The sequence below is a fragment of the Sinohyriopsis cumingii genome, chromosome 13 (assembly GCF_028554795.1).
Source record: "Sinohyriopsis cumingii isolate HCF-2022 chromosome 13, ASM2855479v2, whole genome shotgun sequence".
In the NCBI taxonomy this organism is placed as follows: domain Eukaryota; kingdom Metazoa; phylum Mollusca; class Bivalvia; order Unionida; family Unionidae; genus Sinohyriopsis; species Sinohyriopsis cumingii.
Window position 1 is genome coordinate 6,605,718 of NC_142973.1, and position 14,953 is coordinate 6,620,670.

The 14,953-nt window shown below is 34.7% G+C and overlaps 1 protein-coding gene across 3 annotated transcripts in view; it reads right to left on the reverse strand.

Moving 5' to 3' along the window:
- Positions 1-748: 748 nt before the first annotated feature.
- The window catches only part of LOC149784901 (uncharacterized), a 141,406-nt gene continuing 127,201 nt past the window's right edge, over positions 749-14,953 (reverse strand). For 2 of the 3 annotated variants that reach the window (XM_089978492.1, XM_089978491.1), the window contains exon 16: positions 749-6,486. In XM_089978492.1, coding sequence (XP_089834618.1) covers positions 6,215-6,486 — 272 coding nt within the window. In that variant the 3' untranslated portion in view covers positions 749-6,214. The remainder of the gene's footprint in view (positions 6,487-14,953) is intronic. The other variant, XM_089978493.1, reaches the window with a different exon arrangement.

Consider the following 14,953-nt stretch of genomic DNA (forward strand, 5'->3'; position numbering starts at 1 on the left):
TTAAGTTTTCGTATATAATGTTTTTGATGTAGGCTAATGATAGAACCCATAAAGGTAATGTACTTAGTTGGCTTCCCTCCAAAAGAGGGCCAGTGAGAAGGCATAAACATGTTTTCTTTAGCTTGTAAAAGACTGGCAACACAATATGTTTAAATTTTTGTATCTTGAATTTCCTCAGAATTTACTTTCTAAGTTCTGTAAATCCAAATTACATGACCCATATCATGGGTTTCGAAACTTGATACACATCGCAAAACTGTACTGTAATTACAACTATATTTCCAGCAGATGAATGTGACATTCCACAGCAACACTTTGAACATTGCAACAAAAGAATTAATATTTTCTCATAGGATGATTCCAAACAATCAATGACAGAATAGAAACGGAGTTGCAGTCAATTCAACATTGATTCCTCCACTGCTCAAATCTCATGTACATCATATGAAACTGACTGTTAATAAATCCAGTCCATTACAAGCGGAAAAGCATAATTTAGCTGGATCAACAGAAAACAAAATCCATTCCAGACCAACTGGAAAAGTTTCAATGCAGATTCATTCACAGTATGACTCTAAATTTCAATTTTAATTAGATCAAAACAAGATTTTTTTTTCAAACTCCTGTTGAGCATGCAACAAAGTTCAAAGGTCACTGGGCGATGGTATGTAGATTTTAATATTGCTACTGTGTACTGACGAATCTATGGTTGTTGATTTATTTTGGAACACAGAATAAATACAATAACTTTATTTCTTGTAGTTTATTCTTTTTACTATTAAACCTTCTTACAGAAAAAAACAAAATGAGTATGTATTAAAAAGGCTACTGCTTTTGTATGGGAATATATGAACTCTTTGCCCCAACTAATACTGCACTCCCATGGTCATATAGTATTACTCAGAAAAACTCATTCATATTTTCCCATACAAATGCAGTAACCTAAAATTATAGAATATCATAATTAAAGAAAATGAGCTAGATATAATAATTTTACCAACTTATTCTGAAATCCATTACATACAAAATTATTTTAAAAGTTAAATTTATTAAAATTAATTTCCATTCTCAAGCAAAGCAGGTACTTGAATGTATCCATCATAAGTTAAGTTTTCATTAAGTTAGATCCAAATTTATGATGGGGTAATTAAGAAAATACAGAAATTACTCATGTAAGGGAGTTCACTTTGCAATGAATTCATAATTTCATGTTACTGTAACATAAAATGCAGTTGTGTGTGGTAAACGTTATGACCAATAAAGATTGCTATAAGGTATTGTGATGTATTCTAAAAGTATTTCAGGTAACACTTTTCAGTCCATCCAATTTCTGAACACTGCGATTATATTTTCAAAGTAGTTCAGGTAAAATTCTGGTACAAATATGAAACAATTTGAATTTTAGCTTCATGCAACAAAATTAAAACAGTGCTGAGCATTTCAATATTACCCTTTATCAAATGATGAGAAAAATATTTACAAATATAGGTCATGATCCTCGACTTCTTTTTGCTGCTCTTTCTTGCTACAGAAATTTCAAATTTATATTAAGGCTCCAAATTTAATAAAGTACAAGTTCACTATACAATAAAAGGGAGATAATTCATTTAGCAGTGAGTATTAATGTTAATTAACTAAAATCACTGATATGAAACCAGTATGGAAAAGTTGACCATATTGGAGTGTTTGAGACAACATCATTATACAGTGATTATGTTGACCATAGAATATTTCATCACTGTAAGAAATCTTTCCCGTGGAAGTGAACTCTCGTGCTGTAAAAAATTACTAGGTTTTATGGGAGAGTCACTGTGCAGCAACAGAATATTGTAAAATAATGTTTGCTATTGAGCATTTTGCCAGTCATAAAAAAAACAGATGCTGTGTTAATTCAACATATTTTCAAGTTATAAATGTTATTTTTCAAGTTGACACTTTATAAATGCAAAGCAATATTATGGACCTGACCTATCATTAATTAAGAACTGCATGTTCACTTATTTCAGTGAATCACAAAAATATTGTGAGAAAGTCAAACTGCATGAAAGTCGAAGTTTGATTTTTAAAAGTTCAATCATAGTTCATTCACTAGAAATCAAAATGTTCAAATAAAAATTTAATTATTTTTACTATGACTATTAAAAAAGCTATTTTTTGTTTTGCATTGCTGATAGCATTATTTACTGAACTGTGGAAAAGCAAGAATTACGGAAAATTTGAAAATGTGTGATTATGTCATACCTTCACGAGAGTGCAAGTAAACAAAATGGGAGAATTCTTAAGGTTTTATAAGCAGTTTTAGCAAATGAACTAACTACTTGGTCTTCTAATCATTAATAAATACAGTTTATATTCACAAAAGAAAATACAAAAATATATTTATTTCACACAAATACATTAAAAAAATTAATATTTTCTGACTTCTTTGATACACAAGACAGAAATTTATCAACTCTATCTTATCTATTAACTTTTTAAGTCACATGACTTATGTACCCACACAGAATATTGATTAATAAATAACAGAATAGTTTTCTGTTAAAGACACAACATGATTACCCTTGTTTGGAATTGTTGATGCCATTGTTTTGGGTTTAATGCAATTTTTCAGCATATGATGGGCTATAAATGGTGACCAGTATAAATGGGGAAGGCAGAACCTGGGAAAACCCTAGTAAGAACCACTGACAATAGGAAGCTAATGGCAAGGTCTCTCACATACCCACACTGGCCAAGACTGAGACTTGAACTCAGTTGAGATAGCAGCGATCAGTAAAGGTGAGCAATTTAAACCACTGAGCCACACAGGGTCCCTTTTACAATTGAAATCGACTTAATTTGCTCTCAGCTATATCATCTTGAGTTCAGTATATTTGTGATGGTGAAATCATGTGGGTAAATATATCTTTATGTTTGATTATTAATCGTCAGAAACTTATTTGTCTCTAAATATATTTCTCATCTATAAGTCAGAAGATATTTATCATCTATTGACTGCTAAATGTGACACTAAATACTAATTTTACTGATCACTGTGTACAGTTAATATATTTACTGCAGATTTAATACTCTTGAAACAATATAGCAAATGTCTCTTTTTTTCCCAATTTCCAAATCTCACATGAAGACTTTATGTGCAGAAACATTGCTACATTGTACTGAGAAATCATACTGAGAAAATTCCAACATCTCAACACTTCAAATTACTCCTCCAGAGATTCTCCATGAAGCCTTTGGAAAATGAAATTAAATGAAATAAGAATAAAACAGTCAATCTTCTATGTGCTGATCATTATTGTTACATTTGCTAAAGCATTTTGAATAATTCATTCTGTTGTTACTTTTTAAAATATGGTCAAAATCTCAATGCAATTTGACTTTTTCAATAAACATCATTCCACCAGAATATATTTGCTTCTTTAATAATTTATTCGCATTTCAGTCATGGTGCATGTCTTATTTCCCAAAAGTCTCGGGACTAAAATAAACATCAACCGAGTCCTTTGCAACATTTTCCACTTGACAAAACCATGCACCAACTCAATCTTGCGCAACGAAGCAGAGAGACTAACCTGGAAACTTGAAGATTTTGCACTTAGAGAAAGCAAAACATTTAAACCAACATTCTATGATCCTCGAAACTCAACAGGATGAAATTATCAGTTTTGATAAATAAAATGAATTTATATTTACATAACAAGTGCAAGTCATGTGTCTGAAAGCAAAATGCTAAAGTTTGTTGACACCGTGATTCACATTAGAATGGGCAGTACAGTCAACATTTTAGCTTTTTTGGCCAATGTCATGCAAATTTATTTTACCTATTTCAAATGAAAAATGAGATAGAATAATTAAAATGGAATTCAAAGAAAAGCTATGATCATATATATATAGTGAGGTAAGAAAAAGAGCACCTGCCTTGTCAATACAGAATCCAGCACTATCTTGAATAGTCTGTTGTTTTATTATCTGCAATGGCACGCACAAAGCAAACCAGGAATACCAAATGACAATAGCTCACAAGGAAAGGTATTATACATCTGTATCTAGAGCTACTGCACTAGATACAGCATTCACATTTTTTGTACTTTTGTTTCCCTATTTGAACTCATTTTGCAATTTTCATCAATAATCATTTAATCAAGTTAGATTTTCAAATATTTGATGATTCCCATGTATGTGCAGTATAAAGTGAATATAACTCACAGTATTGCTCACTGCCTCTTTATCTAGTAATTAGACAGTAAATAGACTTTTTTGGACTGTTAGTGGTGTGAGACTAACCTGTAGCTAAAATAGTAAATAGTGAATTTCACTCAGGAAAATTGAAGCAGATAACAATATGCCAATCAATATGCACAACAGTGTGTTACAAAGTTGAGTACTTACTTCAAGACTAAAGTCGAAGACAGAGTGCTTTTAGCATGCCCCCCCCCCCGGTTGTCAAACCTTTGACTTGGCAACACAGCAAGCGCACAAAGGCCAGCTGAAGTCTTGACTGCCCTCAAAATTATGCGGGTAGACATTGAAAAAATAGATGTCCTGCAAAATGCAGGCTATAACAAATACGTTCTCTACCCTAAGGATTTTGATACACCTCTTATAGAGACAAATGAAATGGGCATTAAAAGGAACAAGGTCAACATTTACAAAACTGCACCCCTGACCAGAGAGCTAGAGGCCAAAACGATTGATGTATCGATCTCAGGCCTCCCTCTGGAAATTAAAACAACAGAAGTAACAAACAAGGTTGAGAGGAAACTCAAAACAAAAGTAGTTAAATCCAAAATGGCCACAGTCTGGGGGTTTGGTAATGTAAAAACAGGTATCTGAATCCTCACTGTGGCAAAAGAAGATGCCCCTAAGATCCCAACGTTCTTCAATGTTATGGGATTTAGGCTAAAAAGTTGGTTCTGAGGGTGTGAAAACCATAGAAAATGCCCTAAGTGCCAACAAACAGGGCATGATCCCAAAATGTGCACAAACCAACAGGCACCAAAGACAACAACAACAACCTATGCCGGTAAGGTGGCAAGTAACCAACAAAAACCTGAAATAGACTTGGACACACAAATAGGTATGATACTACAAAAAATCAGAAATGAGGGGAACAAAGGGGGAGACATAGCTGAAACAACATCAAAAAATGAGCTCATGTCACTCCTAGAAATAGATATAACAGCAATAAAGGATAACTCTCCAACCCCAGAGTGGGAAAAAATACTCAGCCCAAACAAAACAGGGAAACTCCAAACCCCCTTCAAGGGGATTCCATTTACCTTGCCAAATAGATTTTCCCATCTACAGAAGGAAGAAAACTCACTGGAAGAAGATAAAGACATAATGGACGGTGTGAGTCAGAAGCGAGTCTGAAGCATCTGACCTCCACTCCCTTACTGAAAACGAGACTAAACAAAAGGAAAGCCCTCTCCAGGTCAAGCTCATCCCAGGAGAGAGGGAATAGCAATGCAGAACAGGAGAGCCCTGTAACAATAAATGAAAGTAAAGAGGACAAGACTGTAGGGAAAAAAAACTGAGACAGGGAGATGAAAACAAAGACAACGACAAAGACAAAGACTATAGTAAAAACGACAACAGGACATTGAAGAGGACATTGCATGGCACAGTGGATGTATATAGGATCAGGTAAATGTATTTGAAGAAGACATTGCATAGCACAGTGGATGTATATAGGATCAGGTAATGTATTTGAGGAAGATATTGCATGGCACAGTGGATGTATATAGGATCAGGTAATGTATTTGAGGAAGATATTGCATGGCACAGTGGATGTATATAGGATCAGGTAATGTATTTGAGGAAGATATTGCATGGCACAGTGGATGTATATAGGATCAGGTAATGTATTTGAAGAAGATATTGCATGGCACAGTGGGTGTATATAGGATCAGGTAATGTATTTGAAGAAGATATTGCATGGCACAGTGGATGTATATAGGATCAGGTAATGTATTTGAAGAAGATATTGCATGGCACAGTGATCTTTGAGAAATGTTAACAAATAAGACACAGTGAATAACAGTCATCATGTTATGATTGCAGGACCATACCATAAGCTCACTTGCCTTTATAACCTGATGAACTAAACTTTAATGACTTTTCTCTACTTATGGAACTTTTTGCAACATCCAGATTCTTTGTGTTATTTACATCCTGTGCATATGCATTACGTGCTTGTGAGAATATTCCCACTTTAGACTCTATCATATGTGATGACGTATTCTGGATAGCACTGATTTTTTTCATAGACTACAAACTCTCTGAATAGTTTTCCCATCTCACCAACCACAGAGTCAAATGGTCCCTCATTATGCCTCGGGTTTGAACAGTCATCTTTAATGCAAATTCTGCATGGAGGTCTTTTGTATTTGTGGGGATTTTGGTCGGTGCACAAAAAAATATTGCCAAGGACCATTCGCATCAGGAACATTTTCTTTTGCCCAGGTGTTCTTGCTTGTTTTGCATCTGCAAAATAAGAGGAATTTGACATATATTTTCCTCTTGAATTTCTGGCATAATGTCTTTGATTAAAAGGCATTTACATACAATAAAACCTTTCCAAATGAGAATGCTGAAGAAGACTACAAAATATTGCCCTTTGGGTAGATGTGTCCTTTATGGAGAGACAGAATATTTATGAAATTGTGAATAAGTTCATGAATCTTGTCTTTGAAAAACAGATCTCATTTGTATGAAGGTGCTCACTGAAGCAGATTCACTGTATATAAAAATCATATGCAAACAGAGAATCAATTGTGATGGTAGTGTACCAAGAGAACACTGATATTGGCTATTGTTACTGTAGGGAACTTAGAGATATTGGCAATTGTGATTGTAATGTACCTAGAGAACACTCAGGTATAGGCAATTGTGATTGTAGTGTACCTAGAAAACACAGATATGGGGAATTGTTACTGTAGCCGGTACCTAGTGAACACTGATATTAGCAATTGTGATGTAGTGTACCTAGAGAACACTGATAAGGGCAAATGTGACTGTAGGGAACTTAGAGAACACTGATATTGGCAGTTGTGACTGCAGGGTACCTAGAGAACACTGATATGGGCAATTGTGACTGCAGGGTACCTTGGAGAACACTGATATGAGCAATTGTGATTGTAACGTACCTAGAGAACATTGATATGAGCAATTGTGATTGTAATGTACCTAGAGAACATTGATATGAGCAATTGTGGTTGTAATGTACCTAGATAATATCAATATGGGCAATTGTGACTGTAGTGTACCCAGAGAACATTGATATGAGCAATTGTGATCGTACTCACTTTTTGCTGCACAATCAAGGCAGTTGATTTATTGATCATCATAGCAACCATTACCATGTTTTTCACATGATGCAAACATTTTCTCTGAATATCTACAATAATTTTATTTTTTCTCAAGATGGCATTGGAAGCAAAGGTTCCATAAATAAACTATTTTAAGCACAATTAATATTTTGTGATTAATTTTACATGTCAGTTTTCCATCTCAAAATGGTGTTAATGACAGAATGAATGTAGTAGTAATAAATTTAATGGAAACTTGTTCCCAGATCAGAGCAACCAAACGTAAGTCAGTAGGTGAGTATTGTATTACATTGAATAAATTTGGAATTACATGATACTTACCAAGTTGAAATTTGATGACAATTTCAGTGAACCTGTAATACTCTTAGGAATCCAAGGAGATGAAGCATGGGCCACGTTAGTGGTAAGGCTTTAGAGAGGTCACAGGATGCAGGATGAGATACAGGGAGGGTGCTTGGGCATGTGATCCCAAAGGGTAATACAGATTCAGTGAAACTGTCATCAAGCTTCAATTTTGTAAGTATTGTTTAGTTTTCCAGTTTCATTGAATCTTTTGTACCCTAAGGGACACAGCAAGATGTTTAATGTGTATCTTGTGACAGAAGTATATCATGGCTGCCAACCTTCCACGTTCACAATTAGTGAAAATAGGAATACAAATTAGTGAATTTGGACATGAATTAGTGAAAAATACCATGACAAAAACTCCATCCACTCTGACCGTCAATACTACACTATATCAAAATCACAATATAAAACTAAACACTACATATATGCATAAATATATCTGCATTTCTATTTATTATGGTATTCATAAACTTTACTTGTTCTTGTGATTATTTATCAAGACATAATACTGTGGCAGACTTGAACTTCCTCAACTGCTTGATCGTAAATTTGTTTTCAAAACAGTTCAGACTTACTGCCTGCTGGTTGATCTTGGTGACTAAATTTGCTTCCAAATTTTCTGCACCTAAGGAGGCCCTAAAGTCTGTCTTATTTTTCCTCACTAGAGAAAATACTCTTTCACTGCTGTTGCTGTGAGGAACGCACAGGAGCTGCAGCACTTTTGGTTCTTCCACAGGAAAATTTGGAAGTAATCTTCAAGTCCGGGAACATTTGTTAGAACAAATGTTTATCATGGTCTCCATCTGATAAAGATAGATTGTGTTCAACAAGAAAACTCACAAATAATGCTTCAGCACTGGTAGCTTGCAGGTCTTCCGTTGATTGCTTAAAATATTCCAGTGCTGCTTGCAGGTCTTCCGTTGATTGCTTAAAATATTCCAGTGCTGAAATCTGCGAATTCCTAATTTTCCCAACTTCTACATGCTTTTTGCAACCGATGTGCTTCCTCACATCATCTCTGCCACCATGCACAATACTTAAATTTGTGGCACACTGTGTGCAAAAAGTATGATGTATATCAATGTTTAATGGCAGAATGCACAGCCAATTTTTGGTATATTCCAAATTAATCTTTCAAGATCTTACATGCCCTTACATGCGACGCCGAACGGTAATTCAAATCATAAGCATTTGTAAAACTACTCTTATACATATAGATTAAAATATGCTAAAATGTTTCCTACTGGGCCAAATGTACCAGTCGGCTGTAGTTCTACTAATATCGCAACCAGCTGAACCGGACTGTTTCGACAACTGCCAATATCACGACTAGTGCTTAACAAGAAATCGGTTATTTTGTTAAAGATTTAAAGAATTGAGAATTGGAGAATTCGTGAATTTTTTGCTTGCGGTGTCAATCCATGAATCGCTGAAACAATTGTGAAATTCATGCCAAAATCATGAGGGTTGGCAGCTATGGTATAGTATGGAAAATCCATCTGTTTCACGAATCATGAGAATTTATTATGCAAATTCAACTGAACATGAGAAACACATACTAAATTGAAGAACTGTGAATTAGAGCTGATTCAATCAGGTTTACACTGACTGACAAGTCTGATGAAATAGGTTTCTGAGGAAGATAGTCTTTGTTCCAAACTAACTGTTTTGAATGTAGTGATCAGACGTACTCAGTTCTCAGGAAAAGTGGGAGCAATGAATGACAATCAAGTACTATGTAGTATAAAATATCAGTATTGATGGCAGCATGGTGGATTGAACCATCTTATAATTGTATCCCTCTTCACTGCCCCAAAAGGGGCCTGGAAACTAACAACTGCAGATGCAATAGTGCCAGCATTTCACATATGAAAGTGGAGAAAGTACCAGGTGTAACAAGGTTGCCACTTTAAGAATTGTTAATCTCAATTGCCAGATCATGTTGTCATTTGCAGGAGATCAGTTTGTTGCTGTCACAAGTGTTCATTTGCAGTGCACTGGTTATTTATCTGGTCCATAAGAGACCATGTTGGTGTCAAATGACTCGAGATGTCAGGGCAAAATTTGCCCTTCTATCTGAAATGATTGTTCTGCAGCTCCCTGAGATGAGCTATACTATTTACACACTCAAATTTGGAGTTATGACCTATAATGTTTACACACCCAAATTTGGAGTTATGACCTATACTATTTACACACCCAAATTTGGAGTTATGAGCTATACTATTTACACACCCAAATTTGGAGTTATGAGCTCCAATAACAGTCCCAACTTCAGACTGGTCATATTGTCACTAGATATAGTTGCAACAAAGAATGTGAAACAAGCCCTGCCAATCAAAATGACTGCTCTGCATGACATATTGAGTGACAAGCCCTGCCAATCAAAATGACTGCTCTGCATGACATGAGTGACAAGCCCTGCCAATCAAAATGACTGCTCTGCATGACATGAGTGACAAGCCCTGCCAATCAAAATGACTGCACTGCATGACATGAGTGACAAGGACATACTCAATATCAGCATCATGAATCAAACTGACACTAGATATAGTTGCAACGTTTCCCATTAGAACAAAACAATTTTTTTATCTGTGATGATCTGCCAATAATAATGGCATTGTAGCAGTGATGATCTGCCAATAATAATGGCATTGTAGCAGTACTGACCAGTGGACTAAAACTTTGCTAAAGGAAGAAGTCGATATATATATGATGCCAAAATAAAGGAAACAGTGCTAATCTGAGTCTGACTGTCTTTTACAGGAATCTTCAAATGCAAGGGACACCCTGAACTAATCGAAATATTACAAACACTTCGTTTCTAGCTAAAACCATGAACTGACCATCACTTTGGACTTGCGTACTGACCAGTCATGTGGCCTATACATCATCTTGTGGTGTCCCTTAGGCTATAAAAGAAACTGAACATCTACTGTTACAGCAGAGAATTCAAGGCTTATTGCTGTAGACAGAATGGATGGCCAAACAATGGGGTGGGGTATATTCATGATAAAGATACATCATGTAACATAAACCTTATTACAAACAGCTCACACCTAGCTCTAGTGCTGTATAATGTGCAGGCAGATCAGGGTTTATACTGTAAGCTTGAAATGGAAAAGTACAGTGTAACATACCCCAATTGGCCATAATGGTGCATTATTAGTAGGCCCATGATCTGCCAGACTGTTGCATAGTGTGTAGGCAGATCAGGGACTATGCTGCTACATGTAGCTTGAAAAGATAAGGAATAGTGTAACTGACCCCAATTCACCAGACTGGTGCATAGTAAGCCCATGATGTGCCAGACAGCTGCATGGTGTGTAGACAGATCAGGGTCTATGTTGTTAGCTTGACATGATAAGGGACACTAATACCTGTAGTTCCCAATTTGCCAGACTAGTGTACAGTAAACCCATGATTTGCCAGACGGTTGCAAAATGTGTAGGCAGATCAGTGTCTATGCTCTTAGTTTGAAATCATAATGAACAGTGTACCAGACCACTGTCTGTTAGACTGGTGCACAATAAAATGTGGTAGTACATTCTTAATCACTATTGGTAACACTAAAATTTGTCTGCTAATAGTTTATATAAAGATATATATGGGAGATTTATACACATATGTATTTACCAATGTTTAATTAGAAATTATACTCTGCCAGTTATTAATTTGTTGTTGGTGATATTTGTAAAAGCAGTTATGTTCTATGAACATGAACATCACACTGCTTGTCCAGTACTGACCAATCATGCTACCTTTTTTTTTTTTAAATTGTTGGGCTTTTCTTTTCATATGTTTTACTGCATGGTTGTTTCAATCACAATTCATTCAATTAATACCAGCAAAATTATTTAAATAAGAAATCTAACCTTTTTTGTTTTCTAACCTAAAATGAAAGTAGGACAGATGCTTACAGTGAACCTGCAGAGCATATAACTATTATCCACACTGCACTGTGTTACGTATATCTGATTTAATTTATATTAGTTTTTAATTCAATTCTTTGTTTGTTAGTTTTAATTTTTTTATTCCATTAAATGCTACTGTAAAGTTGTCCAGTATAGAGTTCAGAGTTTTTTTAATTTAAGTCGTAAACATCTAATGCTGATCTAGTTCCTGACCTTAATTCAAAATTAGTAACAGTTAAGAAAATAAGTTCTATTTTTATTTTATTCTTAAAGTAAAATGATTAGCTGTTGTCAATATCATGATGGGACTACGTGATATAAGATGTTAACAACTTTTTTCAATTTGTTATTATTGTGGGATTCATAAGAGTGTGATCGAGGCTATTGTAATATGTGACCCTAGACTTGTAAATAGCTTTTACCTTGATTCAGAAATCACCAGTGAAGCAAACAACTTTTTTTTCATATTATTCTTGGAGTAAAATGATTGGTTTTTGTCAGGGTTATGTTAGGAGCACGTGATGTAAACATGATCACGTGACCCTCATCCGGGCATCTGTTTTGTGCAGCAGCTATGGTTTAATACAGATGTTATGAGAAGAAATTTCTCAGTTTTGGGCTTTTTACCTTCGATTCTAAAAGGTGTTTTGTTGTGACCATTTGAGTTAAATTTTCTTCAGATTATTTAGATTTTAAAAGATTAATTTGTTTCTCTGCAAATATTTGAGTGCTCATAAAGAAATCTTGGACAAAGACAGTTTAGTAAAATTTTATTTTGATTTCCAACACTGGAGTCTTATTTCTTGTGTTTCTACAAGGTTCTGTACATAACAACACTAAACAGACTAACATATGTCATCGTCTTCCATCTTGGATTTTCATCGGGACTCGAACTTTAATTCATTAGAACATTTTATTACTAGGACTTCTAAAGTTTAATTTGTGGATTATTCTTGGATAATTTTCGGATTTGATTCTTAAAACCATAAGTTCTTATTTTTCATTTTTACATTGTTTTTCCAGGGAAATAAATTATTTGTTAAATTGTTTCAAAGCTTGTTGTTTTCACTCTTTCTGTGGTACTGTTTATTAGAGACTAAACACATAACAACTGTTTTAATAATTAGATTCTATCTCAATTTCTGACAGACTTGACAAAGATGATAATACAAGTGTCACTGTCAACACTTTCTAAATAAATATCACCAATTTCGTCCTCCGAAAATTATGATTCTACATCGCTAGCACAAGCCATTGCTTCATCTGCCAACAACAGCATGTATTAATAATCGCTTTTTACAAAATTCCAGAACATCCCAGTACTTAGTATACGAAGTCTTTCAGTGCAAGGATCATTATTTGTTAACTCAATATTGATTGGCTGAAGTTCCATTTACTGCCCATTACTGACAAATTAGATCCTCTGTAACATAAACACACAGAGTGGAATCTCTCCATCATTGAGGTCTGGAGCATTGTGGATAGCAGTACTTCTTTAAGAGTGGATTTATCAGAGACAGGGAATATGAATTGCATTTCACTTAAAAATGTAGAAAGAGAATAGTTCACATTGCAATTGTTAATGAAGTACAGTTCATTCAGAAGTGAAAGCCTAATTTGCATATAGAATCCTTATCATACACACATATATTATGTCAATTATAAGTGACCTGTAAGTCATCAAAAGTCACTTATACAGTAGTTAACTTATAGGCCCTTTATAAGTGATGAATATAAGTAACTTATCAATCACATATAAGTTATTTTGATAAGGGCTGGTGCATAATGTGACAGACAATCTGGGTCAATGCTGAGAGCATGAAATCATAAGGAGCAGCACTCAAACCATGATATACCAGACAGTAGCATACTCTGGCAGCCATTCTGGGTCTAGGTTGTGAGTCTGAATTTGTAATGGAATAGAACAGAAAACTCCTGGTCTGCTAGACTGTAGCATAATGTAACATACATCATGGTCTTTATAAGCTGTAAGCTTGAAATCATAAAAAGCAGCATACTAAATCCCTGATCTGCCAGAAGGCCAAAAACAAAAAAGTGTTCCTGGTTGGCCGACTGTCTCTGTTTTCTGCTGCTGACCGTATCAATTTTGCCCCCCTGGGGTGAAAAAAATAAAATAATTCATAACATGGATTTGTGCATGTAATTGAACTGGTTTAACCCAGTACTTGAATTGCAATTATATAAACAATTCATTCCCGTACAGAAAAATCTCACCAGTTCACATGAGCTGCTCATAAGCTGCACATGAGAACCTTGTTAGAAATGTATGCAAATTGGGTAGATTTTGCAGGCTCATGTGTGCAGTTTGTTAGATCTTGTGAGCCAAGGAAAAACTAACCTGATTCTCACGTGAGCAGATTTTGCTCACGTGAGAATCTAAATTTTCACATGAGAAAGTAGAACTTAGAAAACATTATTTTCCATTACATACAACCATGTCTGAAAATAAGGCAGAGTTCTAATTTCTCACGTGAGTTATCATGTGAGAAACGTGGACTTTGATTCTGATTAAAGACTTATTTCAAATTTATTCAAAGTTGGATTTTCTCATGTGAGTTATCACATGAGCAATTTGGACTTAAATATTCTGTGTAAATGTTGAATGTCAAGCATCTCCATTATTGTCAAATAGACATCATTTCTATTTTGCAATTGCTGTTGCTTTGTTGTATTTTTTAAATTTGAAAACATCTTCAACTTATTTTCTTACAGTGAGTTTTAATCTTATTTTGACCCAACAGGCTCCTTGTATTTAAACATATTAAGGTTCATTTCACTGTTCATAAAATGACACAATTCAGAATTAAGGTCTCTTATAACCAGACTACCCATTAAACTTTAACAGCTGTCAAAGAATAGAGTTAATAACTTGCATACTGATCGTGGTTGATGTTTAATAAAGTAATCCGTAAAAAAGTGAAATGTTTCTCTCCCCGAAATACACAGTTTACAAATATAAAAAGGAAATAAAACTTTTGCCCTAAAATGAATCCTATTATCCATAAACATATGATGCAACTCATTTATTCACAAACTTCTAAAACCCCACTATAAAATTGTAAGAAAAATACATTGCCACATATCTGGAGAAAAAAAATAAACACTGATGCACAGTCCTTTTGGCCTAATAAACTCTCAAGTCATTTTCCAGAAAAAAATTGGAGAATTACATAAACTACGTCGTTTTCTTTCATGCCTAACGTTCGCACAAAAGTCAATACAATCTTATACTTACTGAATTGTGTAATTCGGCTTAGGGGTCATCCATTTAGTACTTACGCAAAAATCTGGCAAAGCTTGACCCCCCCCCCCCGTACGCATGCATAATTTTTTACGCCC